This window comes from Anser brachyrhynchus (genome assembly GCF_964034855.1).
Source record: "Anser brachyrhynchus genome assembly, chromosome: 12".
In the NCBI taxonomy this organism is placed as follows: domain Eukaryota; kingdom Metazoa; phylum Chordata; class Aves; order Anseriformes; family Anatidae; genus Anser; species Anser brachyrhynchus.
Genome location: NC_137707.1, coordinates 11,102,521 through 11,128,650, shown reverse-complemented (window position 1 = coordinate 11,128,650; position 26,130 = coordinate 11,102,521). Strand labels below are relative to the sequence as shown.

General features: G+C 42.3%; 2 protein-coding genes across 10 annotated transcripts in view; one reads left to right on the top strand and one right to left on the bottom strand.

The window, feature by feature from the left end:
• The window catches only part of SLC7A10 (solute carrier family 7 member 10), a 49,115-nt gene extending 38,716 nt beyond the window's left edge, over positions 1-10,399 (bottom strand). For all 5 annotated transcript variants that reach the window (XM_080552748.1, XM_080552750.1, XM_080552751.1 and 2 more), the window contains exon 1: positions 10,274-10,399. In XM_080552748.1, the coding sequence (XP_080408874.1) occupies positions 10,274-10,373 (100 nt within the window). In that variant the 5' untranslated portion in view covers positions 10,374-10,399. The remainder of the gene's footprint in view (positions 1-10,273) is intronic.
• The window catches only part of LOC308176681 (uncharacterized protein), a 187,945-nt gene that overhangs the window by 13,609 nt on the left and 148,206 nt on the right, over positions 1-26,130 (top strand). For 3 of the 5 annotated variants that reach the window (XR_013938468.1, XR_013938469.1, XR_013938470.1), the window contains exons 1-2: positions 11,068-11,191; positions 11,348-11,421. The gene's annotated coding sequence lies outside the window, so the exon portion shown is untranslated. Of the gene's footprint in view, positions 1-5,463; positions 6,537-6,619; positions 10,257-11,067; positions 11,192-11,347; positions 11,422-12,829; positions 15,310-16,127; positions 16,242-26,130 lie in introns of those variants that run through there. The other 2 variants (XM_080552770.1, XR_013938473.1) reach the window with 2 other exon arrangements.

The following is a 26,130-nucleotide window of genomic DNA, read 5'->3' as shown; positions in this document are numbered from 1 at the left end:
AGAGAAACTGAACACCAAACCTGCCTTGGATGGAGAAGAAACCCCTCTTGTTCCTAAAATGCCTGGGTTGCCCTGGAAAGAAAGTGCAGCACTGCACACTATAAATAGTGCAGCTTTATGCTGTATTAGCCGTTGTTATCTGACTGTCTTACGTCTGTTTTCTATGCTCTTTGGGCCTCAGTATCCAGACCTGGAAGTTTACCTGAAAGCAGCAGAAAGGTGTTGTTAAATCTCCTGATGTAGGTCCTAATGCCCTGCCCTGCAGGTGTGCTGGGGGTAGGGTGGGGGTCTTCTCTAGCACGCCGTGTGCCTCGTCACCACCAGATAACTCCTGATTTTCTGAAAAGCAACTGATCGTAGAGCAAGGCATCCCTGTCATGGCTCAAGAGGCAGATGCCAGACCATGCAACTGGTTTAATGTTTGTTCCTTGGCTGAGAAATCTTACTAGAGACAGCTGCGCCTCTGGGACAGCTCTCCTGTGCCCTCTGCACCTGCAATAATCTTCAGTATTTATCAAGAAGAAAAGCAATTACAAAACGCTGCTCTACAGCTCACCAGCCTAGCTTTAATACCAGCCAAAGAGTTCAGCTGTGTCGGGGAACGCTGTGGGTCAGACGAGGACAATATGATGAATCCAGCTTTTTGCCAGCCCAGGCTCTTCAGTCCTGCTCGGTCCAGTGGCAGGGACCCTCACACCAAGCATAACTTGTGTTATGGAAAATATATATATCTTTAATCTCTATTGAATGTGAATGAGCATGGTGAACAGATTTATTGAACAGTCTGGAAAATTTAGCAGCAATTGCTGCCCAGCAGGAAAGCCTCTTCCTGTCTGTTCCTGAAAGTTGTCAGTCTTCATGGAGGTATCATTTGCCCAGTTGCCTAATTAGAAAGATACAATAGTATGCAATTTCAGGAGTTGCACAGTACACTTGTCCAAGGGCATAGAAGGAACTTCTTTGTGAGATGGTGTCAGTGGAAGAGACCAGCCTGGAAGCTGGCACTGGCTCCCTGACCCCCACCTCGCTGCGGCACCTCCCTGCTCACCTCGCCTGGGATCATTCTGCAGCTTTTTGCTGGGAAAAACATTCCTCCTTTAATGCACATACATTCAGCAAAGTGAATATTGTGAATTAAAAACGTCTTTACATGCATTGAGGCCCTTTCAACTCCCAGCTGTGGCTGCCAGAACCTGCATGTGAACCGTGCTTACCCCAGGACTCTGCAGCAGCAAAGGGACTCAGGGTGACTCCTGGCAATGCATATTTAAAACAAGAAAATATGAAAAGAGTAGTAACAAGCTACCCAAAAACTGTTGTGGTATATCTCAGGTTAGAGGAAGAGGTCGAACAGGAGCCTCCTTTAAGCTCTACTGCCATTGCTTGCGCTCTTACACAAACCGTATTTTGGATGCAGATATAAACAGGACATGCACAAAGTTTGCTGCTCTTGTAGGTTTCACAGCTCTGTGATCAGAAATCAGTCAGGCACCCAACTTTACGTTCTGGTTGTAAATCTGTGTTAGCAAAATTCTGCTGTAGTTAACGTCACCTCTATCAGCACAGTGTCATTAAATCTCTAAATGGCTTTGTCTCTGTTCTAGCAAATACAAAGACATCCTTAAGTTTCATTAAAGTCAACAAACTCATGTGGAATTTAAAAGCAAAAAGTGGTATTCAAGCATGTTTCCCAGGGTGGGCACAACTACTGCACAGGGGCTTGGGACCAGTTAAGAAAAAGGTCTTTAATCTTCTGTTGGGAGCCCGAGCACTAAGGGGAGGCATTCCTTTTGTACATACTCAAAATATGTACAGGATTTCGGTACCTTTTGTAATAGTCTGCTTAAATCTTAATGCGTTGCTTGGTAACTAGCTGTGTCCACAGTGAACAAACACACAGACATATCCTACTGGTCTCTGGCAGAGTTTATTGTAAGAGATTGCTTTAATGCAACAAGATCTACTAGCAGTAGTACAAAAAAAGTAGTTTGTCAGCTTATTTTTAATTCCAAGTATTTTAATTCTGTCATAAAAATAGAAATCTCTTCAAAGCTGAAGGCTAGGCATGTGAAGACACCACCCAGAAACAAATACTTCTTTCCCTTTTCTTAAAATATTGATTCAGCTATTTTTTAATTTAGCTGAGTCTAAGCACAGTGTTTGGAAGTAACAAGCTTGGGTACTTTTTGCTGTTTTATGCTAACTAATGCTATTACTATTTTCAAGATACTTAATAAAATGAGCTGATTATATATGTTTCTGAAGTGCATGGCTTTTCAAGTTTTCAGACTGAAATTAAGAAAATCAGAAACAATGAAACTTATAAGCATTTACCAGAGTTCAAGCTCAGCGCTACTTCTTTGGAAAGCCAAACCAAACCACTCCGCACCCCTTCACCACTTAGAAGAGCTGATCCACTATCAGTAGCACTATTTATTTCCCAGATTTCTTGTTCATTTTATCAGTCTGCATTTATGAAGTCCTAGAACGCTGTTTCTGAAATGGTTTGGTCTCCCATTCATGGACATCAGAACTGTCTGCGTTGTTTAAAATTAGTGATGAAACAAGGCTCGAACCCCCAGGTTTCCAGCTACCCAGGAGACAAGTCTGCTATAAAAACAGGACAAAATCTGGGCAGAAGAAATAAGTCAGAAGGAAATGAAAATGAAATATAGTTTGAGATGACCTCCCTGAAAACAAGCAAGCAAACCCCTTTGTATTAAGCTCTCAGGAGAGCTGTTAAAGAATTCTGAAAGTAATTCAGAGAAGGAACTCAGCCTCTCGTTTTCATCCTTCTAGTCCATTCCTTGCTATTCCCTAATAAAAACCGATCCCAGGGGTGTTTTGTGCTAAAGGATGAATTTTTTATTGTATGAAAGCATACAGTTTAAAGCCGTAAGTCCTTGCATTCCTTGACAATCATTATCTTTAACTTTATGGAGATGCACATACTGATCCTTTCCAAGGCACGGGTTGGCAGGAAGGCAAGGAATGCTCCTCTGAATTCATAAACCTTCCTCACAGGGTGTGAGCAGGAGTGCATGATCTCACAGCACTATATGGGACTACAAAAAACCCATCTTATATGACGTGTGCTAATAGTTGGTTCTCAGTGTCTCACCGTAATTGCACAATGTAACAGCAAAAAGATGGAAAATGCTCAGGAACTACAAAAGACTAGAAAACTATGGATGCTTTTCCTTGTCAAACCACTAGCTTATTATATCATGCACAAGTATTCAACTGCAAGGAGTTTCCTGGAAAACTGCTTTATTTGTAGAGAAGGCACTTCCATATGGGAGCTCAACTTCTGTTCTCCACTGTCTGAATGCTTCTCTGTAGGGACTAAAGAGATCTAGAAAAGAAAAGCAACTTTTTCTAGCCTTACTGCCCATCCCTGTGTGATTATCTGGTCCAGATTTAATGTAGCATTGTTAATGCATCTGTGACTTGTCCAGTGTCACAGGTGAATGTAACAGGCAGCCTTATGACATGAACTGACGTAGATCATATAACACTATAGATTTTAGTTCTCTGACTTAGTGTATTCAATCAAAGAATGAGATTCTTTCTTAAGTTGATTTTTTCCTGGCTTTTGTGACTCTAAATAAGGTCCTTTTATTATTTAAATGTATTTTTTTGTGGTTTATTATATTAAGATGTTTGGCCTGATCTAGATTATGTGGCTTCGTGAAACTGATGAAAGAACTATTGTTCTTCACAGCAGAAAAACTGCCGCTCATCCAGATGACTGACCTATTTCTTGGAGTCAGAAGTAACCTTTCTGAAGTCTTCCTGATTTCTAACGCTATATTTTACACTATTGATCTTGAAGCCCTATGCTTGATGTGCAGTTACAACAGCATTTAAGGATCAAGTAAAAAAAAATCAACTTGCCAAATGCAGAAATGGTTTATTTCTCCATAAGCTTTAGTACTATTCTAAAGAAAGCTGGAAATAAATTGGAGCAATTCAGCGGTTGGGGTTATTCCATTACTCAATGATACAGCCATTCCTCAGACTTAAAATTCACCAGTAAATGCCTCTCCACCTTTCTTTCTCTGAAATCCAGTGGAATTTGTCCCTATTGTCTGAAAGAAATGAGGAAGCATGTCCAGGAGCAAGAATTCAATCAGCTCATGCTAACACTAGAGTGGGCCATTCATTACTCTGAAATCAGAAAAATAGAACCTATGAGTTCCTGAAGATGGGAACAATTTGTAGAGAACCATTCCTCTAATCTTGCTTTTCAGTCCCAACTACCAGAGGCCAATGCCAGAAGAACACGACGGGAGAATAAACTACTACTGCATAAAGAGGTTTTGTTGAGGCTGGCATGCGAAGAAAATGTATTTACCATTATACGTGGCTTTCTTCTTCAGGAGAGCAGGGTTTGCATATTCTCTATGTTCTCTCACTATACAGAGAGGGATACAGGCATTTAAAACAGAATTAGGTTGCCGAGATGCTCAGTCCATGCTGGATTGCTGGCTCTTCATTGTAGAACATCTGCTAAAGAAGTCTTCGGAAGACTTCAGGGTTTTTCAGGACCAGGAGAAAAAACAACACTGTTCAGATATTTTATAATATTTGGGGCACTTTGGTACTGACAAATGCCTTCTCATTTTGTCATGCAGCAATCAAGATGACAAAAAAGCGCAGCAGCTAGTAGAAACTCCCCCTGCAGCCCAACAAAAAAACGGGGTCTTGAAAGGAAAAGTTTGGCACACAAAAAGCTCCAAACACAAAAAAGCTAAACCTCCACCAAACCATTTCTGCTTGTTGTGAGCCTGCCAAAGCAGAACAGAGTTTCTCAACAGAAAAGGCTACATTATGCTAGAAGGAAATGAGCTGCAAGGCACAGGAAAAGGGAACACGAGTGGAGATTTATGGCACCACTGAAAGCAGGCACTGTACTGCCAGATCAGGAGTAAGACACTACCAAAAGATGCTACCTTTGTTTTTCTGTCTGTCAAGGAAGAAGGAGAGTTTCTGTTGCAGGGTATCTGCAGTACTGACGTCCGTAACAAAGCCCATCAATTCAGCCTTCTGATCAGAGCAGCTGTGGTCTGCCTAATCAGAATTTTCCAATTTTTTAGAAAAACAGAAGGAAAAAAAAACAACACTCAAACCCAAACCACCAATGAACATCTGTCAATTACTAACTAGGAAGCAGAACTGTTACAAATGTTGCAAGTTTTGCTTAAGTATTGACAACTTCCTAAAGTACAAATCTTGTTTTTTTGTTTTGTTTTCTTTTTGAAAAGATTTTCATTGTCTACTACTGCTGTTTCTGAAGATCATACGGAAGGATTTGTTCATGCTGTTTTTTTTTTTTTACTTTTTTTTTTTACTTTTTTTTTTTTTATTATTGCTTCTCTTGCTCTCTGTGTTGTACATGGGGGACTTCATGTGCTGAGTCCTCCTGGATACAGACTGCGGCAGAAAGGCACATCTGCGGACAAACAAAACCGTTTACTATTTCTGGCATGACTCAATTAAGAAAAATACAAAGTTGTTTGTATTAATTAATTAATTTATGCTTATGCTAGGAATTTCTAGTTAGAGCTCTTTTTTGCCTCCCTCTGTAAAATCAGCCTGTGAGGTAGCCGGCTAGCCCTGAGAAGCTGCAGGATCTCCCTGGAATTTTACCAAGCTGAATTTACACTTTGCCATGGGTTTACTTGCAAGTAAAAACTGCAGTGTGTTTTCAGCTCCCTAAACGCAGGCGAAGGCCTACTCCAAAGGATCCTGATGGAGAACTATGTTGGCACCACCTCGAAAAACATGAGAACACACTGTGGTCCCTTAAAATGTATCACCCAACAAATGTAACTTGTACAAGCACTCTGGATGGACCTTTCTAGGTTTCTTTCTCTCAAAATGTAACATATGATCTTTCTCAGTAGCATACACCTTTTTTCATACTGGGTATCACCCAACTGAGGACACCAGCTTTTCTTTACATATGGAACCTGGACATTGAATTTTCAATAGTTACGAAGCTCAGCCTAGGACTCTGGACTGCATGGAAAAATACCTTCGGAAGTGCTTCAAAAGTACCTTTGTGGTTTCTTGTTACCAGGGAAGACGTACCATTTATCTTGAACAAAAGTTGACTCCTGCCTTTATTTAACCATAATTTGCATTTATAAGAGGACAAGATATTGAACTGCATTTCTCTGCATTCTAGGTCTGTCCTATCGTCCTGAAAAAAAATTAGTCATGTAGGTTTAAATACTTCATCTGCTATGCCAGCAAGCACCACCTGGAACTGAATGCTCAAAATATTATTTAGCAACAAGTGTAACAGAGATAAGGAAGACTCTTTCTTTTTAGAAACATCTTTGTGTGTGTGTGTGTGTGAGAGAGAGAGAGAGAGACAGAACAACTGAGGTAATCTGTATTGCTCTCACAAGCCAGCAAACAAAAGCGTGTCCTGAAACTTCAGCTAGCTATGAAAGTGCACTGCTCACACACAGACTCAGAGAGGGAGAAGCTCCTTGCTGCAGCACCGTTGTTTTCTGTAATCCCAGGTAAGATCACAGAAGTAGAAAGAAATCACCTAGAGATGTGGGTGTTTGTAATCTTTCTCTCATAATGTTTCTTTCTGCTACAGTCCTGTGACTTGGATACTACTCCAGGAGAGTCCACCTGGCCTGTCTAGGAATGATCTCCTAATTATTCCGTACACTACTTGATAAAGAAGTGGATCTGACCAGTTCTGGTTGATTCAATGACCAACAAGCAGTTTCCTCAAGCAGCAATGGCACATGAAATATGACCAAGTAGCTGGCATTAATACTTATACATTACCACTTAAGTTCTTGTATTTTTTTAAAAACATAAGTATAAAGACGATTCCTAGCTCTTCGTGTTCTCCTTCCTTAGTGTTAAGCTAGCAGCTTGCTGGATCCTGTAGTAGATGTCTGTATAAAAGCCTGTGGGACTTAGGGCATGTTAAAATGAGAGGAAGCACACAGGAAGGCTGGTAAATAGAGTTTTCTGTGAAGGGCAAGGAGGAAAAATCGCATCCAGTGCAATTATAGCTCTGAACTTGGTGTCTCAGAGCACTGTCCTTGGAAGTGGTATTTATGCAAGTGTAAACTTCCTGTAGATGCATGTGTCATCATTAGTTAATGAGAACAGTGCCAGGCAGGTATAGTGGCAACCAAGGAAATTTATTTGGTCGTTTCCTTGATGCATTAGCATCATGCAGATAATATTTTCTATTACATGTTATGACAGTCCTGACAGGAGGAAGCACTTCCGAAGTAAGGAGGCTTTTCAGCTCATATATATTCTGCTGAGACCATCAATAAGGTGGCTGACTAACATCACCTATGGAACAAAGCAAGTGTTGTTTTTTGGGTGATGTTGACAGACCAATTCCAGAAAGCTATTTCCAGAAGCAGCAATAACTGAACGTATTGCTCACGGGACATCTGATAACAGTTTTGATATTATCACTGTGGGATGGGCTTGAATTGGGAACCTGTTTATAAGGGTTCTTATGCCAAGCTTAGGTGTGAACAGAATAAGTACTTCAAACATGTTCAAGCAACCAACTTAAGTCAGCTGATGCAGCTAAATTCCACCTATGCTCAGCAATATAAGGAGATGTATTTAGTTTTAGCTGGCATATTGCATTGTGGCTCAATTTGAAGCTCTTCTAATGGGTCTTATATAGTCTGGTTTATACTATATAAGATGGATATATGGATTTATACAATAGACTTCACCAAAATGTGAGTGTGACCCTATGGCGAATTGCATGCAGCTTTACAAGCTCAATAAACAAATGCTTTGAGACGTTTAACTGATATACATATATATATGTATAAAACAAGCAGGCAGACATCTTTTATTAAACAGTTAAACATCTCATGTATGCAACTTGTGCGTACAGTTGCATGTACATTTCTAATGTAAGAATGGTAATTTTGTTACTCAGACCAAAAGTATCAGGCTGGTATCAGACCTTAATCAGGCTGCTGTTTCTAATTCTTGTACTTTTCTAAAGAACAGTGGAATGTGGCAGGAACCACACAGAGCCAAGTCATGGAGCTTCTTACCCTGTTTTCATCTGCATTGGCACAACTCTTATTGAAGGCACTGAATAAGAATTTCTCTGTATGGCTCGTGTGCCCGTGCTCATAGAAAAGGCATGCAATAATCTTAATCACACATAGAGCTCTACAAATAATGTATAACCAGCTACGTAGAACACGCATAAAATAACTGTTGAATTAAATATGACATTGATTTGTGTGTCTCCTAAATAAATAGTAACTGGGTTTTCAAGCAATTAGATAGTATCTACAAGTTGTTACTTAGTAGACAATAAAGCACGTTACTACTTTTTAAGCTGCACCACTTCATCGGAGTATTGGCAAGGTTAATTTGCAGTGTAATTGAGTACGTTAGGAGGTTATTAATAGCATGAGAGATTTGTTTTCACTGTCTGTAACCATACTTAAGATGAAGCAGTTTGGGTGCTCCTACAGCGAGTCTCAGGCAATTTCCAAAATTCTGTAGCAGAGATGAATTGCCAGAAAGATTTGTTACTAAACTAAACACAGTGCTCAGCTTTACAGTCATTAAGTATCAGTTTCTTTTTAGCATTAGAACAAGTTTTTATATTTAGTACCTGCATTTATACAAGTACACCCCAAAGAGGTGTTTTTTGCCTTAATGTGAAACCACCTTTGGAAACAGCCTTCTTCTTTGACTAGGCTTGTCTGCACGCAAATCTTAAAGACGTTAAAGTAACAAAGTCTTAAGTGATGTGAGAAAGCTAGGCTACTGGGAGAAGCCAGGGGCCATGAGATGGCTATAGAAAGGGCATATTTATATTCCTAACTTGATGTACTTTGTTCTGCCATTTTTGAGGGAATATTTTCCATTATGTGACTGGTATTTCTTAGGGAAAAGTTTTTCAAAACTCTATAAAGAGAGGATAAAATTTTGTTTTGTGAGTCTACTAAGATGGCATAGCAATTTTCATTATATTGACAAATACCTCAGCTGTAAAAGTAGTAAGAAAATTGTCCTAGAGTTGAGCATACAGAAGGATGATGGAAGAGGAACAGTTTCTTTGTGGGGAGTCAGCACAGGCTGGGTCTGCCCCTGCCCGGCCCCAGAGCCCCTGCTCCCCGAGCCAGGACGCATCCCGCGGCGTAAGGCAGTCGGAGCGCCGCCGCTGGCTCTAGCAGCTGGAAGCCTGCAACGTTTGAGCTGGATGAAGCGGTGCACCTGTACCTCAAGACACTTCTTATTTCCACAGGTGCAACTGTGAAACTTCCTGGGGTTGTAATGGGCTACGAAGTACTGGGAGACTCTGATGTTACTGGGGCGCTCCCAAATGCAGTGGGTTCACACCTCAGCGCCTTCTCTTTCACCTCGCAGCATTGTGCTAGGGAGTACTCAGAAATCAATCTGATTTGTTCCTCCGATTGCAAGTCATATAATGCTTTATTTTAAACTAGCAGAATTAGCGTATAGATGGCAATCACAAGCTTATTAATCACGTTTATAGTCTGATATTCACAGTATTTTCCAAACACCCCCTCATGTTTTCCCTTCCTGTTACTAATTAGCAAAGATTTTCATTCCCTACGTCCAACCTGTGGCTGGCTAGAACTGCAGCAGTCAGCTACAACGGGACGGTTGGTGCAGAGCTTACGGATCACTGCATCAAACTAACTTTATTTCACAACGCAAAACCATCCTCTTACATTTTTGTATTCACAGCACCTCTATACACTATTGGCATAAAGAAAACCTGCCAGCATATTTAACGAAAAAGAGACAGCATTAACTCCACGCAGAGCAAGAAGTGGTTTTGCCCAAAGGCGGCTTTTTCCCAGGGTTTCCAAGCAATCTGCCTTTGCCATGGGACACGCCGGGCTTTGATAATTAAACCCTAGAAGGGAAAAGGGTTTTGCCCCAGACGCGGGGACAGGGGCTGGCTGGGAACCCGGGGCTGCCGCCGTGCCCGAGCCCGCTGTGCAGCCCTCCCCGAGCTACCTTTACCGGGCAGAAAACCTGCGAGCCGCCTAAGTCAGCCTTATACCTCAAGACCCCTAAACCAGCCTCCCCTTCCCTCCCGCTCCGCTCAGCGGCGACCCCGCCGGGTGCAGCCACCGGTGCCGGGGGGCGAGCCGGGGGGCGAGCCGTCCCGCTGCTCCGGGCACCCAGCGGAGGGGCTCTGGGGGCTCACCGAGCAGGCAGCCCCGCAGCCCCGGCCCGGCCGCGGCCGCCCCGCCCTTACCGATGATGATGGCACAGGCGCTGCCCAGCCCGATCTCCTTCTGCAGCGCCACCCGCGCCGGGCCGCCGGGCCGCTCCCCGCGCTGCTCCCCGCCCGCCATCGCTGCCCCGCGCCGCGCTGCGCTGCCCCGCTCGGCCCCGCGCCGCGCATGCGCCGCCCCCGCTGAGGGGACGCTGAGGGGACGCCGAGGGGGGCTGAGGGCAGGGCGCTGGGGCTGGTGCGGGGCGAGGCGTTAGCGGCAGGCAGCGGGAGGTAGGGGGCACCCCCGGCTAGGCCGCTATCCCGCCGCCTTCCTTCAGTCACACAGTGCGATGATTTAAAGGAAAAAGCCGCCCCGACCCGCACCGGTGCGCTGTGGGCAGGCAGACATCGGTAACATCACTGAGGCAGTGGCAGGAGGTGCGAAGTGTTTCTGCCTTTATTTGCCTTCCCAGTCTCCGGGCTGAGGGGAAAAATCGCACAAAAAGCCCCGTACAGCGGCTCCGTGTGTGCCGCTGTCCATACCGCCTCGGTCCTGGGGGCTCACCTGCGGCTGCCCTGCCCTCAGACAGCAATTAACGCTGAGGTAAATGTAGGGGAGATAACGTCCCCTAGTAACTCACAATACTCCCTGAACAAGCTGCTTCACAGAGTGACAGCGGCTCATGTTTTCTGTGCTCTCAGATGAAGTCAGAAAGTTAAACCCTAGGATGAGAGTTCTTCTTGTTCAAGCTGTGACAGCCCAGGGTTTACTGAGGGAAATTCCTACTCCTTGCATATAAGCCAAGGTAAACGCCACCCTGAGAGCACTTCTGCATTCATCGTATGGGCCCTCCTCACCTGAGAGAGGATCCCCCTGTGGACGACCTATTCTGAAAGTGCAGAGACAGAAAAATTTCCTCACAAGAAAATCTGATGTCCAGGAGATGTAGGAAGAAGGTAGGCATGGGCCAGTGGAGTGGCCAAGACAGAGATGGAAATTGGTCATGGGGCACTGGTGTAAACGGGAGGAGGAAGGTCTGGGATTGTAAGACATTGGCAAAGAAAGGTGGGAAGTTTCTGTGCTGATATCGGTCTGATTTTGTTTGACTTTAGAATGAAAAGTATGGCCTGGAAGCTGGTGAGTCGTTTGAGGGAATCAGTGGACTGTTCTCACAAAGCTGATAATCGTAAGTGATTTTACTTCATAAGGCTGCTTTATGCTGCCGCTCTTATAGAAAGAGTTATTGATTTTTCAGAGGCTGAGACTTGTTTCGTAAATTGATCTATCACTCCATAGAATTGTTGTTTCTAAACGAATTGCCTCACTAACTACTTCTAAAATGCTCTTTTATTGAATTACTATGTACTTTTTGTAAGGAAGCATTTTACAGGAAGATTTGCTTTCTGAACTACATAAATGGTACTACTGTTCTCATTTTAAAGACGGGGAAATGTGAAGGCTACAAATGAAAGTTCAGATGCTCAAAAGCAACCTGATCTTTTACGTATTTCTCCTAAGTGGTTTAAATGATCATTTCAGAGCTATGCTTTTCACTGGTAGCAACTGAAGTTATTTTTAGTACCTCTGAAAGTCTCTACACGCTAATCTTATATAGGTATTATAATTAACTCAGTGCAAATTTATCTGTGACAGTCTATTGTTTGTTCAAGCTAAAAAGAATAATGGGTAGAACTTCATCAAAGTACAAAAATCAAGAAATAAAGAATGAATCTGTTGTTAACTGTTACTAACTGTATTACTGAGTTCTAAGAGTCTGATGATGAAGTTTAAGACCATTTAACCTTTACAGATCAACCACAAAATCTGTTAAGTGAATGACCACTTAGAAGGATAACACTGCACTCAGTTTCTTTTGCTGTGGTAGAAATGTTGGTTTGCTCTGAAATACGTACGTAATCTTTGTGGTTTTGTGCGGAAGATAAAAATCCCAGTCAGCCCTCTTACGCTGATTTGCAAGAAACAGTGTGCGCTGGCTGTGAGATGATGAAAACAAATACTAGAATTCAATTAACTCTAATAATCTTCTCCAACTCTACTGTGCAGTAGCTGCAGTTCTTAGTTCTTTGTGTATTTTTTTATGACTCCCCTCACCCTTACCCTTTAATATTCTGACCAATTTAGGGGACTCCGCCAAGGAAAATAAAAATATTAAACAATCATACACGTGTACGCTCTGCTTATTGATATGAATATCTTGTTCCAAAACTGTTCCTCCTTGTTGAAAGACACGAGACACATCTCTGTGATTTGATTCATATGTTTTTAAGTATTTTACTAGTATTAAGTATGGAAAAACCTAACAGAAAAGCACCGGGAGAGTCTCCTTAGGAGAGGCATGCAACAAAACATTAAAACTCAAAAAAGCAGAGGAACCTTCAGAACATTCTTTCTTCCCATTCAATTTCACATTGGGTATATTTTGAACAAGGCTAAAAGAACAGTGTTGGCACAGGAGAACCACAGGGTGGAATCTCATCTCCATGCCAGGAAGACTTTGCAGCAGAAACACTGATGAACGGGCACATCTGATAGTGGCTCAGCAAGGCAAGGAAGTCATGGACTATACCTTGCAGGTTCAGCACCAGATCCTGTTTTGGGAGTTCCAGGCTTGAGGGCAGCATCCCTCCCCTGCCTTTGTGTGGGGCTCTTCCCAGAAGGACCAGGAAGCCTTTGGCTGCTGGGCAGTGAGGGCTCCCGGGGCAGCTGCTCTCTCTGAGGCTCCAATGGGAAAGATCTAAACTCTCAGCTGCCCACCCAAGGAAGGATCTTACGAACACCCATTTGAAGAGACCTGCACAGATAACGGTATATGATAGTCCTTTCCTCAATATGCACAGGATTTTTTGGTAAGTGCTTATTTGTGATGTCTGCCAGAATGTACTTCCTACTGCAGACAATAATCTTGTAAGAAGCTTAGCCTAATTACCCGGTCGTGGGGGTAATGAACAGGGTAGGCAAACAAGGTTGGATGCAGCTGTGCCAGTGATGGAGGCCGATAGTGGCGCAGTCTCTCTACGCTGTTTGAGGCTGAATACATGGTGTATGGGAAAGTGGTTATAGGCAAGGGGATACAGCCAGGAAACCCATCTGGGTAATTTAATTTAGGAGTGTAGCCTTGGATCCTTGTATACTACTTCATTTTCTCCTCCCTCTTTGGAAAGAGGATAAATTCTTTACCTAAATCCATATAAAGAACTTTGATTTACTGTTTCTTTTCCCAGTGTCTGCATAAGAAATTACTTCCCTTTTTAAAGTTTAAGTGTTTTGCTGTTGCTGAAGGAGAAAGCAGGTGGCAGTTTATGACATGAGCATTCGATAAGCCAATATCCATAGCAAAACACAGGAGTGTAAAACAGCAGTGGGCCAGAAACCTTTTGGAAAATACAGCAATGACAAAGGTTGCCCTCATTAGCCACCAAAAAAGAGTTATTTATTTATTTATTTAGGCTGAGTGCTTGCCTGTTTCACTGTGTTTTCTGCATGAGGATGAAGAGAGGATTTTGCTCGTCACTTTTTGTGGTAGTATTGGCTGCTTATTTAAGTTGTGCATTCTGTCCTATGGCTAATATTGTTCCAAAATAAGCAAGTCAGAGGGCATGTACGTTCTAATTAGTAGTTATCTGAGACAGCTTTCAGTGCAGAGACTTCTTTTAAATTGTTTTGGATCTGAACGTACTGTATCTACTTGAATGACGAAATGTTAGTAAGCAAAAAAGCCAAAGTTCTTTGTAGGAAGGCAATTGCTGCATAGCAACTGCACAGAGAGGATGCAATGAAGCTTGCATGTGTTCTTTTGTTGCTATTTTGGTCCTCCTTTTCTCAATGTTCTGAAATGTACAGAAATTATTAAAGTTTTTGGAACCAGTCACTTCATTCATTGCTACTTATACTCTTAAAAAAAAAAAAAAGAAAAAAAAGGAATAAAAAGAAAAAGCAGGGGCAAACATTGCCATTTTGGTGTTTGTATTTTGGGAAGAAATAATAAGGGAATTTAATATGACAGCTAAGAAGGGATGCTCTGAGTTTTCAAATGAATATAGTCTTTAATGTATGTGAAGCATATTAGAAGAGAGCTAGGTTAAAGAAGTGCATAGATTGTCTATGAGATTATACTCTTCCTAATCTGACTTTTTTTTTTTTTGGTGTATCCTTCTAAACAAATTTCTATTTTCTTAAAAGATATCCAGCTGTCCAAAATTGAAACATACTGCGACTGTTGCTGAAAATTGTTGTTCAATTTCCAATTTAATGGGGTCACTATAAACAGCAGCTGTGAAATAGTTACCTGGAAGGATAAAGTATCTTGTAGTGCATCTTTAAACAAAGCAGTAGGCTGACTGATTTAGCGAAAGGCAATTTGGGGAGCAATGGGATTGTAAAGTGAATCTTAATTGCTAATAAACTTGAAAGTAAGGTTTGCCGTGTTTGCTTGATTGTTGCAAATTTCATATCATTACAAATTTTATTTATAAAAAAGAAACATCCTTTTACTTTTGTAACTTCCTAAATGATTAAGTGAGGGCTGAGTAACCAGGATGTGGGGAGCATTCTTTACCAAGAAGTATGAAGATTCTTCACACCAGACACTGCCCTGCCCTTGAGCTTCAGAACAGTTCAAATGTGGTGTGCCAAGAAGTGGAGTTCTCTGCTCCATAAGGGTTAGTGTGGGTACTGAGAACACAGAGCTATACATGGGAATCCAGCAACCATCGTTAGCCAAAAAGGTCTTGTGGCATGCAGGCAGTGGGAGGTCTCTGCATGTAATCAAGCATTTGATTGTCTCCTCTTGTCTGAAGTTTCTGAGACTAGTCACATCCCCTTCAGTAAGGGACAGGATTGTCACCAAGAGCTGGAGTTAGCAAGTACATGGTCTTCAGGCTTACAACAAGGGCTTTTGAGTGGGCTGAACCTTAAGAGTGTGTTCCAGGCTTGCTGAATGGAGATCTGGATGAGATGATCAGCTGAGATCTGCTGAGAACTGGGTCTTCCGTGAAGCTCCCTTCTGAATTCTGCAAGGTGTTGCATCATTTGGGTGTTGGGAACAGCTTGGTTGGTAAGGCTGACTGTGCTGACTGGTTTCATTCTTTCATGGTCCTCTGCAAGATCTGGGAACTTGAATCCAGGGGTTTAGAAAGTTCAGGAGATTCTTCAGGCCATATCACTGCGTTTTGAGCTCCTATAGGAGGGATGTGACTGTACTCAGTGGAGGTTTACCTAGCATTAATAACTCCCCCCAAAGACTCTGCAAAAGACAGTAATGTACCGAAAAATCAGCTCACTTTGAGCAGCAGGCTTTCACCCTTAGATTCTGGTAACCAGAATGTTTGTTGTCTTTTAGGTAAATTATTCATCAAGAGCGAACTGCCGGACACCTAGCTATCTGTGTCAAAACTTTGTATTTCTAAATTTCCAGCTGTATAAAATGGGCCATTGTATTTTAAATTATATCACTGCTTGAAAGACATTTCATGATGGCTCATAAGTAGATGAGTGTAAGGAGATTACGTAAAGAGTTGTTTGTAGGTTGTTGATGAATTAGGTTTCCAGAGCCAGGGTTATTGAAAGAACCTGCTTTCAGTTGGGCACTCATACAGTTGGCATGTGCTGGAGTACATGGGGGTGCAGTCGTGTAGGGGACTTGAGAGGATGATCAATTTCGGACCAAGCATTTGTTTTCTGATTTTTTTTAAAAGATCTCTAACAGCACGGTAGTATTTTGACTGTAATGACTAAAAAGCTTTTCTCAATCATCAATTTATTTTTTCTTTGTAATTAACATAATTCTATTTTTTCTTCCTTGGTGGTCAGTGGGAAATTGACTCATTTTCTGTAACAGCATGCTTTAGTTTATCTTTTTTTTTTTTTTCTTAGAAAAATTTAGAAACCTTGTTCTTACTGCTTTCATCTGGACTGGCTTCAATTTCTGAAGATGGTGGCTTAAGCTGGACATAGGACTGAAGCTAATGCATTGCAACGGCTAACTGGGTTGGTATAGTCACCTGCATTTCTTCCAAGTGACACTTCAAGTGTTGTGCTGTTGACTCAGGTTTTTGGTTTGAGGTTAACCATGACGTGTTTCGCTTCCTTTTCAAAAGGAAAAGTCCCACCATGTTCTTTTCCCTCTATGTTGCTACTTACCCTGTCCCTCCCTATACTGCATCTGTGTGCTAGATCCTTTGGTTCTTCTTGGACCAGTCCATCAGTTGAATATAATTGTCCTATGATATCTCCATATCAGTTGAGACTATCCAGAATTACCTTCCATGTTTCTTCTTTCAGTTCAGTTGCTCTCTGCTTGGTGCACCCAAAAATTATTGATCTCTGGTCACTCAAAATAAATAATATTTGTCCCTGGATAGATTCTAGGGGACTTACCTCGAAATTTCTTTCCTGTTTGTCAGTACATTGTGCATAAAAATTGAGAGGGCTTTTTTTTTTTTTTAAAACTAGTTTCACATGTAACTTACAATTATCACTTGGCTCCTATTTCTTATTATCTTTCTTATGAACATAACACTTTGGGCAGAGTTGAAGGCTCTACTTTCTAAAGGTAGTTAGTTCGTGTCCACCCTTCCTTTTGCTCGCTAACACAAATTCCATCCTCATCGGACACGAAAACCGTGACTCGAGTCTGTGCACGCCTGTCATCCTCTGAGAAGCCCGGTAGATGGCACTCTGGTCCTGTAACTCAGTATTTTAAGGCCAAAGTGATCACAAGTGTACCCGTGCTGATGATTTTAAGTAGTCGTTTCTCAAAGTCTCGCCTCTAAGCTTGAAATTAAAATTACTGTGGGAGTATTAAAATTAAACTAACTATTGAACTAAAAGTGTCGTTGACATGGGTTTGGGTTAACGTAGTCTTAAAAAAAGATAATAATCCTTCTGGGTATATCTACAAAGCACAATTTGATATAGTATGCCACTGGGAGAGCGAGCTGTGTCTGTGGGGGTGTGTGTCAGTGTGTTGTGGGCTTGCACGCAGGGCAGCTGCCTTCTTGCAGGGCGTATGTCAACTGCCAGAGGAAACCTCAGGGCTGCTATTCCAAACACTTCCCACTGAGACACGATGCAGCAGACTGCTGCCTCTTACCTTTTTGATACTCTCCCTGATAACTGATTGTGTCAAGGGAAAGTCAGTGGTGCCTAACCTAGCCTTAGTTCTGCCTTGAAAGGGGCTAATACCTACCGTGTCAGTTAGATCCATTAATCCAGGAGTCTGGAGCTCTCTCAACTCTTCCTGACCTGTGAGCGCTTTTGACTCTTCCAGGACAAAATCAAACAAGTTAGCTGAGCCATCACCATCTGGCAGCGGTTTGAACCAACTTGTTTGACTTTGCCCTAGAACAGACCAGAAGTGCTTACGCAGTCAGTTACTGGGTCTCAGCTGGAAGGTGTTAACCTGCAGCTGAGAAACAGAAAGGAACAGCTTTTAAATGGCCTGTGAACTGTATGCTCTGGGTGAGAGGCATTACACGAGCCTGTTGGCTTTCCCTGAAAGAGACAAGGTGTGCTCCTATGGCCCATGTCAGTGGAGAGGTGATTTAAGAAGCCATCTGGTCTCCAATGCTGGCTACTACTAGCATCTCATCCTCCAAAGGTGTATTCCCTGCCTGTAGATGGGATTGCTGTGCCTGAGTGTGCCCATCAACTGCTCTGCAGGTGTGCTGCAAGCACCTCGGGACAGAGTCGATTGTAGAGCCTTGTTTTGTTGTCTGCTTTAGAGAATGGGGAAGCCAGTTTGGCACACCAGGTTATCTAACAGCCTTCAAGATCTGAAAAACAAAATGACAACAACAAAACCAACAAAACAAAAACACAAAAAAGCCACTTTTCCCCTTATTAGTAAGCTGGCATCTCTATTGTGTCATGGGATAGTAAGGAACTCATAACATCTGTACAATATTATTGATTCTGAGGAGAGTAACAAATCGGAACATGCATCATGCTCTTCATTTACCACACTGGTGAAAGTTTGCACAGCAAACTTACTACAAATAAAATAGATTATACGCAAGATAGAGAGCTGTCTTGCAGACAGAAATGTATATTTGGTTTCGGCAGTAATCAGTGTATTGTGCTTAAAGTTCATACACATCCCCTCCAGTATTTACCTATTAAAAGAGTTCACAGAAACTATGCTGTAAACCTGCTGGAATAATTTTTATTAAATAATTTTCATTGGTAAACAGGGAAAACAGAGCTGCAAGGAGGTTAAACTCTGGGCTTGGCTTCCCCACTAATGACAAACTCTGGCCCCAGAAATTGCTGAGACAGAGATGACAGGCTCTCGCAAGTACATGGGGTCATCCATCCACCCCTCCTTTCTGTTGCTGCAGGGTACAGGTGCACTCCGGCAGAAGGACTGGGTTATTTTGAGCTTTGCTCACACACAAGGCAGAGCAAGAGGGAGGTGTGGATAGTGTCCACTGTCTCGTGGACTTGAGTCTCGTGCCACCTGTCTCGTGCACTTGAGTAACACCAAACCTTTCTGTCCTTGCACTGCTTGAAGAATATGGACATGAGCACTGCAGCACTTTTGGTAGTTTTATTTCAGTACTTGGTCTTCATTTATAACCTGCCAGCCCTGGATGGTTCCCAGTCAAAACAACTTGTGTGTAGAGAAAAGGTTCATGAGAGCAGGGATGCTATGTGTAGGCAGGATTGCCAGTGAGCCCATTGCTTACATCTGCTCTGTGCCCTGGACTGGGAAACAGTGAGTGATGCTCAAACTCCAGCACTTACTGTAATCTTGGACAATCGTACCTCTGTAGCTTTGGCTGCCTATCTCTAAAACAGATGTTTTCTTCCCATTGCAATCTGCCTTGAGACTTAGTCTTATGTGTTGTGTTATATTTTGGTATTATCACTGGTGGACTTTTTCAAGCGGAGGAGGGACAGGAGGCCTTTTCTTTGTTAGGCTTTGATATCATCATCACAGGAGTAGGGGATTTGCTGTTCAGTGCATCATCCCAAAGATTTTTGATGATAGCATCAGATTTTTCTCCTACTTGCCCTTTTCCCTAGAAAGGGGTTAGACTCTTTGGGTGTTGCCTGACAAAATTCAGGAGGTGGGTGGGTGTGGTGAGATTTTCTGGCTGCACTTCTCTGTAGGGTTACCCAGAGTGCAAAGGGCCCTCAATGCAGACAGGGAGCAGCCTGCACAAATGCAACTAGACGCAGAAGATTCTCCAAGGCAGCATTTCTTCCTCCTGGAGCAACTTGCCAATAAAGAAGGAGATTATGTTGGAAAACAGCTGGGCTCTTCTCTGTTGTGTGCATTTGGCCAATCATCCTTCATGTGAACACATCAAACCTCTTGGAAAGATTCAGTTTAAGCCAGGTGTTGGTATTCACTTGCTGTGTGCACATCAGGATTAAGGAAATGCAAAGGGAATTTTTAAGCTAGTGAAAGGCCATGTCTCTAACAGAGAGGAGGACCAGCATTTAGAGCTCACTCTTGTAATCCCACTGACCACCCTTCCAGTAGTGTTCTGGCTGTTCACACAATAAACTTTGCTGCATGTCCTGCAGCTCGACCTAACTTTGGTGGCTTCTTTCTGCCTCCCTTCAGAGCTCTGCCCAATGTACTTTCTTGACTGTCTGCATATGTGCTTATGTACCTCAGGAACATCTCCATCCTTCTTTCAAGCTTGGAAGATGTGGACAGACACTTATGGAATGACTGCACAACCTTGTGTTCTTGGGAAATCTTGCTGAAAAGAGCAACATTTTTAAAGGCATCAAGTTTCAAAGCAGCGAGATGCAGAAGTCCAGCACTACACGGACTGTAGTGTTGAAAATAGTGATAATCTAGACCTTGTGTCACCTATGAACTGTAGGAAAGCAGACAGTTGTGCAAGTGCTCTTAATGAAGCATGTGCTTAAGTGCTTTGTTGAACTGGAACCACAGTCAGCCTGTGACACACGGACTATTTTCAATTGGAAAGTCTCAAATTGTAGAGTCAAGTCCTGTAGTGTTTCAGGAATAGCTCAGGGAGCTGCTGACAGCTCAGACAAATTGGTGTTTTTCTACCTGAGTTGTTGGCCATTCAAGCTGAGCTCATAGCAGATCTTTGGGGCTTTGGGGAAGCCAGTGACAAATCAAAGAACCTTGTTTAACTTGGCCGCGGCTGAATGCTGTACATCCTTGTGAGGCTTGGTATACATACTCCTCTGATTCACAAAAAACATCTGCTTCTCTTCACTGACAATTCCTAAGATGAGCTCTTGAAGGAAGAGAGCAAGGCTAATTGGATGAAATGCTGATGATTCTCAACAGAGCAATTGCAGGTGTGTGCAGGAAGTCAAAGCCAAGTGTGCTGGAAAAAAAACCCTGTGTGCTGCCATGGCTGAATACATCTGCTGTACCTGTTTCTCTTGCCCTACCCAGCACTGATTACTGGTGGTGCCATTAGGTGAATGGATTTCAGGGCTCTCAGTCTCCTGAAGTCTAAAGGGCATGGTTAAATACTCTGCAAGGCCTAGGAACGTCTAGGTGTTCTTTTTGGTACTTAATGTTAAGTATTACCAACATGTAACAGTAGCTACAGGCTGGTGCTCTCTCACTTCCTCTGGTCTCTAGTCACGGTATTCTATATACCTCTCCTGTCTGCTTCTCCCAGTGTACCCGTCACACATTGTGTGCATTTTACCTTGTGTGGACCAAGCATACCTGGAGCTGGGTAGTAGTTTTGTTTGACCAGGGCTTTCCTGGAAATGGCAACCAGAGAGCCTGGCCCACCTGGTGGTACGAACTTTTAAAGTTCCATTACTGCTCTGAATCACACCTTGACTCCACACCCTGAGTCACATATTAAAATAAAACTGTGGGAAATAATAAAACCCAGTTATATGAATGTGTTTTTTATTATACGAGTTCTTAAATTTTTTTTTATTACCGCTTTGAGGCCAACTCATCTTCTTTTGTTAAGTTCATTACAAAAGGCTTTGCTCCAATCCATATTAACTCAAAGGGAAAGGAGCGCAGTGCTTGGGGAGAAGAGCAGTTCCTTGCTGGCATCCATTCCCGTGTCCTCAGCGTGCCTCAGTCTTTACCACAGCTGCCCTACAGGAGCCCTCTGGGGTAGGTGGTGTTACAGAGGAGGTTGACCAGGCAAGTTTGTAGAAGACGACTCACAGAAAGGGGGTCAGATCCAGTTCTCTACAGTCTCATACCTAGCGCTCTAGCCCATGGCCTCTGCTGTCTGAAGTACTCCTGAAATGAGCTACTGTCCTTTATCAAGCAACTATGAAATAGTTTTCAGCCCTGCAGTTGTCATGCCAGCTCTATCCCCAGAAAAGAATGAGAAGTCTTTCTCAGTCACGAAGAGGTAGAAGATGAAATTGGAGGAAAAAACAAACAAACAAAAGAAAAAAGTAGGGATGGGAAGGCTTGTTTATAGCTACTAATTAGAAAAGTAAATTGTTCCCACTGAAAAAGGAAAAACCTACAAGACCATGTTTTTAATAAATATTTAAGCTCTGCAGATTGGGGAATGGCTGAAGCACCCTTTCTTCCTAGGACTTAGTATAGTGAAGAGTTTGTATCTTGATTGAGAAATCCCTTCTCATCTTTACTTTTAGGGCATACTTGTTGACCACACTACTCCTTGCTTACAGATCACATGCTCCGTGCCACTTGCTCTCTACCTAAAAAGCAGCTGAATGTACACATGCTGAGTTCTTGACCAATGCTCCACTGGAGTCTGGTGTCATACCAGAATAAAGCAATTCCTCCTTGCATTTCTGGCTACAGTTTCCAAAGCCCCCTTTTTAAAAAGTAAAAATAAAAAATTGTCTCAGACACTGGTGTGGACTGTAGCCTGAACTCTAGGAGTAGTTTGATATTCAGGACCTTCCTCTATTGCAGGGCAGGTTACTTTCTCCCATCCTTGTCACACACATCTATAGGTCATTTGAATGTCTTTTGGCTTTTGGAAGAGCAGGTGCTTCTGAGCCAACAGCCTGAAGCCCTGATTGAGCAGATTAAGTCAGAAGCTGGCTTCCTAGTTACTCTGTGGGGAGAAGGTGCTGAAGTCTTTATTACAGATGTGCTGTAGCTTTCTTCTGAAGCTTCTCACATAGGCACTGGTCAAACAGATGATTTTGTGATGTGGGCTTCTAGTCATATAAAATTGTGATGCCACCAAATTTGCAGTTCACAGGGCACCCAAGAACTGTCTAGTGTTGAGTTGTGGTGGTGAATTACTTCCCTGTAGTCTTTTTGTATAAATTGTCTTCTGTCTGTTTCTGGACACGTATTAAATAATCCTCCAACATCAGAAATGCAATAAATGATCCCTGACTGACCATCCACAAATGATTTAAATAGTATTCTTCTGGTTTATTGAATGTCTTTTGTGACATTTATTATTCTCTGCTTAGTAAAAACATACAGGATCTAAAAATGTGGCTAGCCCACTTGATCTCTGAGGATGGCATGTATTTTAAAATGATTTTAACCTGTAGACTCATTAAATCATCAGACATTTTCTGCTTCACTGCTAGGAAATAAGTAGAAGTTCCTGTCAGGTAATCAAAAACCCAATAGACCAAGAAACTGGCTCTTGAAAGATACAATAGATCAAAAGCATAACCCTATGTGGACCAAAATGCCTGGAAACTGGGCATCGTCTGAAAATAATGTATACAATGGTTGAAACCTCTGGGCACAGCTGTGAAATTCCTGCAAGTGTTTTATTCCCTCTTTCTCAGTAATTCAGGTGAATTTTGTAAGGCTAATGCCTAGGGAGCTCCCTTGGAAACGAAAACTAATGATAGATAGAAACAGAGATGGGGAGAAACATGTTACAAAGGCTTCACAAAAGCTCCTAATCCATGAGATCTAACAAGTACTGTTGAGGATATTGGATAATGGATTTGCTCATAGTACGAATATAAAGCTCATTACAGGCACCTTTTCACTGTGATGTTCTGAAAGTGTTCGTGCAGTCTCTGATGTCCACCTTTTTGGTTTAGAGTTATTGTACTAGGATATATTATCAAACTGAAATACCATCTGCTGTGCACTTTCTGTTTCTGTGGTTTGTCAGAGCTTCTGCATTTCTGAAAAGAAGCGTAGTTTTAAGGGAAGAAAATGACAGCTTTTGGACCTGGGTGTTGCCTCACAGAGTAGCTGTTCATGGTCCTTCTGTTTCTGTGAGCAATCGGTCTGGGTCCTGGGCAATCAGTATCTAATATTTTGTACACAATGAGTGGGTGAATGACTTATATCCATGGCAGTGGTGCATATCCATGGCAGTGGTGCCTGTGGGTAGGCAGAACAACTGGGAAATTCAGTTCTTATAAATCTATTAAAATAGCTAAGAGGTGTAATGTACTGTAAAGCTGCCACATTAACATCCACTGGGCTGTCTTTTCATTGTTTTGATATGCAGCAATGGTTTTATGGCTGTCTCAGAAGGTGTTATAAAGTTTTGTTTCAACATGGATAATATTCCAAATCCACATTTTGCTTCATTTTTATGTGGTTTCAGAAAACTAAAATTAACCACAGTGCATTTACATTTACCCTGCTTGTCACAATTACAAGGCAGGTGCAGAAATAATGAGAGTTGGTTTCATTTAATAGCAAAGATTCAACAGTGTTTGTCCTATCCGACTGTCCATTTTTTTTTCCTTGTTGATGAATTGTGAACCAGAGCTGGAGATGCACAGTCACTAGATTTAGTTGCTCAGCCTTTTTTTGCCTCTCTTTCACCATGCCTCCATGGGGTCACTCAGGAGAGCTGTTACAAGTCAGCTAACTAAAAGTGTGTCAGTCCCCAAAGCAAATGGGAGAGAAGTGGCCTGGTACTTGTAAGGTGACAAGTGCCAATGCTGCTGTACTCCTGACAGCATCCCAAGAGATGTTTTAATAGTCAGCAACATCTGTGCTCTGACTCTCCCCTTTAGTTTGTCTTCGTTCATCTGCAAACTCAGGGGAACAAAGTCTCAAAACAAACTCACGAACTGCTGCTTCCACACCCAAGCTGTCTTCCCCTTCCTTCTTCTTCATCCCTTTTAGTGGAAAGGGACTTGTTTGTTGACTTCATGACACACGTTCGTTATTCTCTTCCTCGTGCTTTCTACCCTATCTTCAGTCTACCTTCCTGATGAGAAGGCAAGGAAGAGGAAAAACCCTGAAGGGGACCGAAGCCATGATAAACTTAGGTCCAATGTCAAGTCCTGTGGCTTTTCCCCTGCTGATGGCCACAGCAGGACAGCTAATGGGACCTTTCTTGTGTTACTCCCCTATCTCTTTTTACAGCGTCAAACATTTATTTGAAACAGTTTCCAGGGAAGAGCTCAGACCCCCGTGGAAAAACCCTGTGGTATGGCAGGCTCTTACCTGGACATGCTGCCGATCTGCACAGTTCCTGGACTAGGGGGAAAAGCAGCCTAAAAGGGGGCCATGAGCAGAACAGCACCCAGGCTAATACTGACTTACTCTACCGTGTTTACTGTCTGAAAGGTGGAATGCCTTTGAGTGATAAACATCCACCATAGTGCTCCCCTGAGAAGGCATCTTGACTTTCTTTGACTATCTCTGCTTTATGTTGGTACAATATATGTAGTATAACACATAGCTGATAATTATGCTCTTACATCGTACCAGCAGACTGTAGCTCTGGCTGAGAAATATATGATGTTGCAAAACTGCATTGATGTGGAGAAGAGGAATGAGTTCTGAACAGAGATTTTAAGTGATGAACATTAGTAATCAGTCTTTTTTTTTTTTTTTTTTTTTTTTTGCGGTATAGGTTGTCCTACTTAATAACTGTGTTTCAGTTTTAGTGGAAATAACAAATGACACAAAACGAAATACCCTGATTATCTTGAGTGCTAATACAAAAATGAGCATTTTTGCCAGAACTCTGGAACTGGGACCACAAATAACTATTTGTAGATGAACTGAGCTGGAGCCTGCATGCTGGGTTCTGCCCATTACGAAGCCTTGTGCTGTGAGGATGGGGGGAGAAGGGCTGACCCGTTCCTCTCTTCTGGCTGCCTGTTCCACAGACTCGGGATAACATCAGTAGGAGAGGCAAAGGGCCCCCCCCCCCCCCCCCCGAAGTGAGCTAAGGTCAGTGCTTTGCTCTGTTAGACAGCCTGCATTCTTTTAATGTGCCCTTCCAAGGATGTTTTTAAAACAACCAAAAAAAAAACACATTTGCCTCAGGCAGGCCTATTTCTATTTTATTTTAGTGTGAAGCAGTCGTTTAATTGTTGATAACGCAGCTGAATGGAGACTACCTGCTTCCTGTTGGGGTAATAAAGTATTATTCCTTTAGTGTTGTAAAAGTTACACAGACCTTCAGCTCACTTGGTTTGCTTGAATTTCTCAGTTACTGTGGATCATGTACTAATGAAGTTATTTTTTATTCGCTTGTTAGTAGTAGCATCTGTGAAGGAAAGTTCAGAATGTAAAAATGTTTTAAATCCTAGAAGGTAAAGAATCTGTTGGTGAATGTAGACTTGAATGGAGCCGTAATTACAAAGAATTTTGAAGTATTTTAAAAAACAAACAAACAAACAAAAACAACATAAAACTGGATGTGATTAACTTGAAACTGTTTTGAAACCAACAAACACCAGTTAAGTATCTGATTCAGTAAGCAGTGGTTAATGCCATGGATGCTGGCATTAAACTCAGGATATCTTTGGAGGACTGGGCCCCAAATGTGATTCTTTGGTTTCATCTTGAGCTGTGGGTGAGTAGGTGTATGCTGTATGACAGTGAGGTTGCTGTAGTAATTATTCATTAGCTTTAAATAACAGGGTAATTATGAAGGTAAAATTCATATACCCTGACACACCCTTTTTTTGCTAGCTTTTCAATTTCTGAAGAATGCCTACAGCCCTCTGCTTTGTG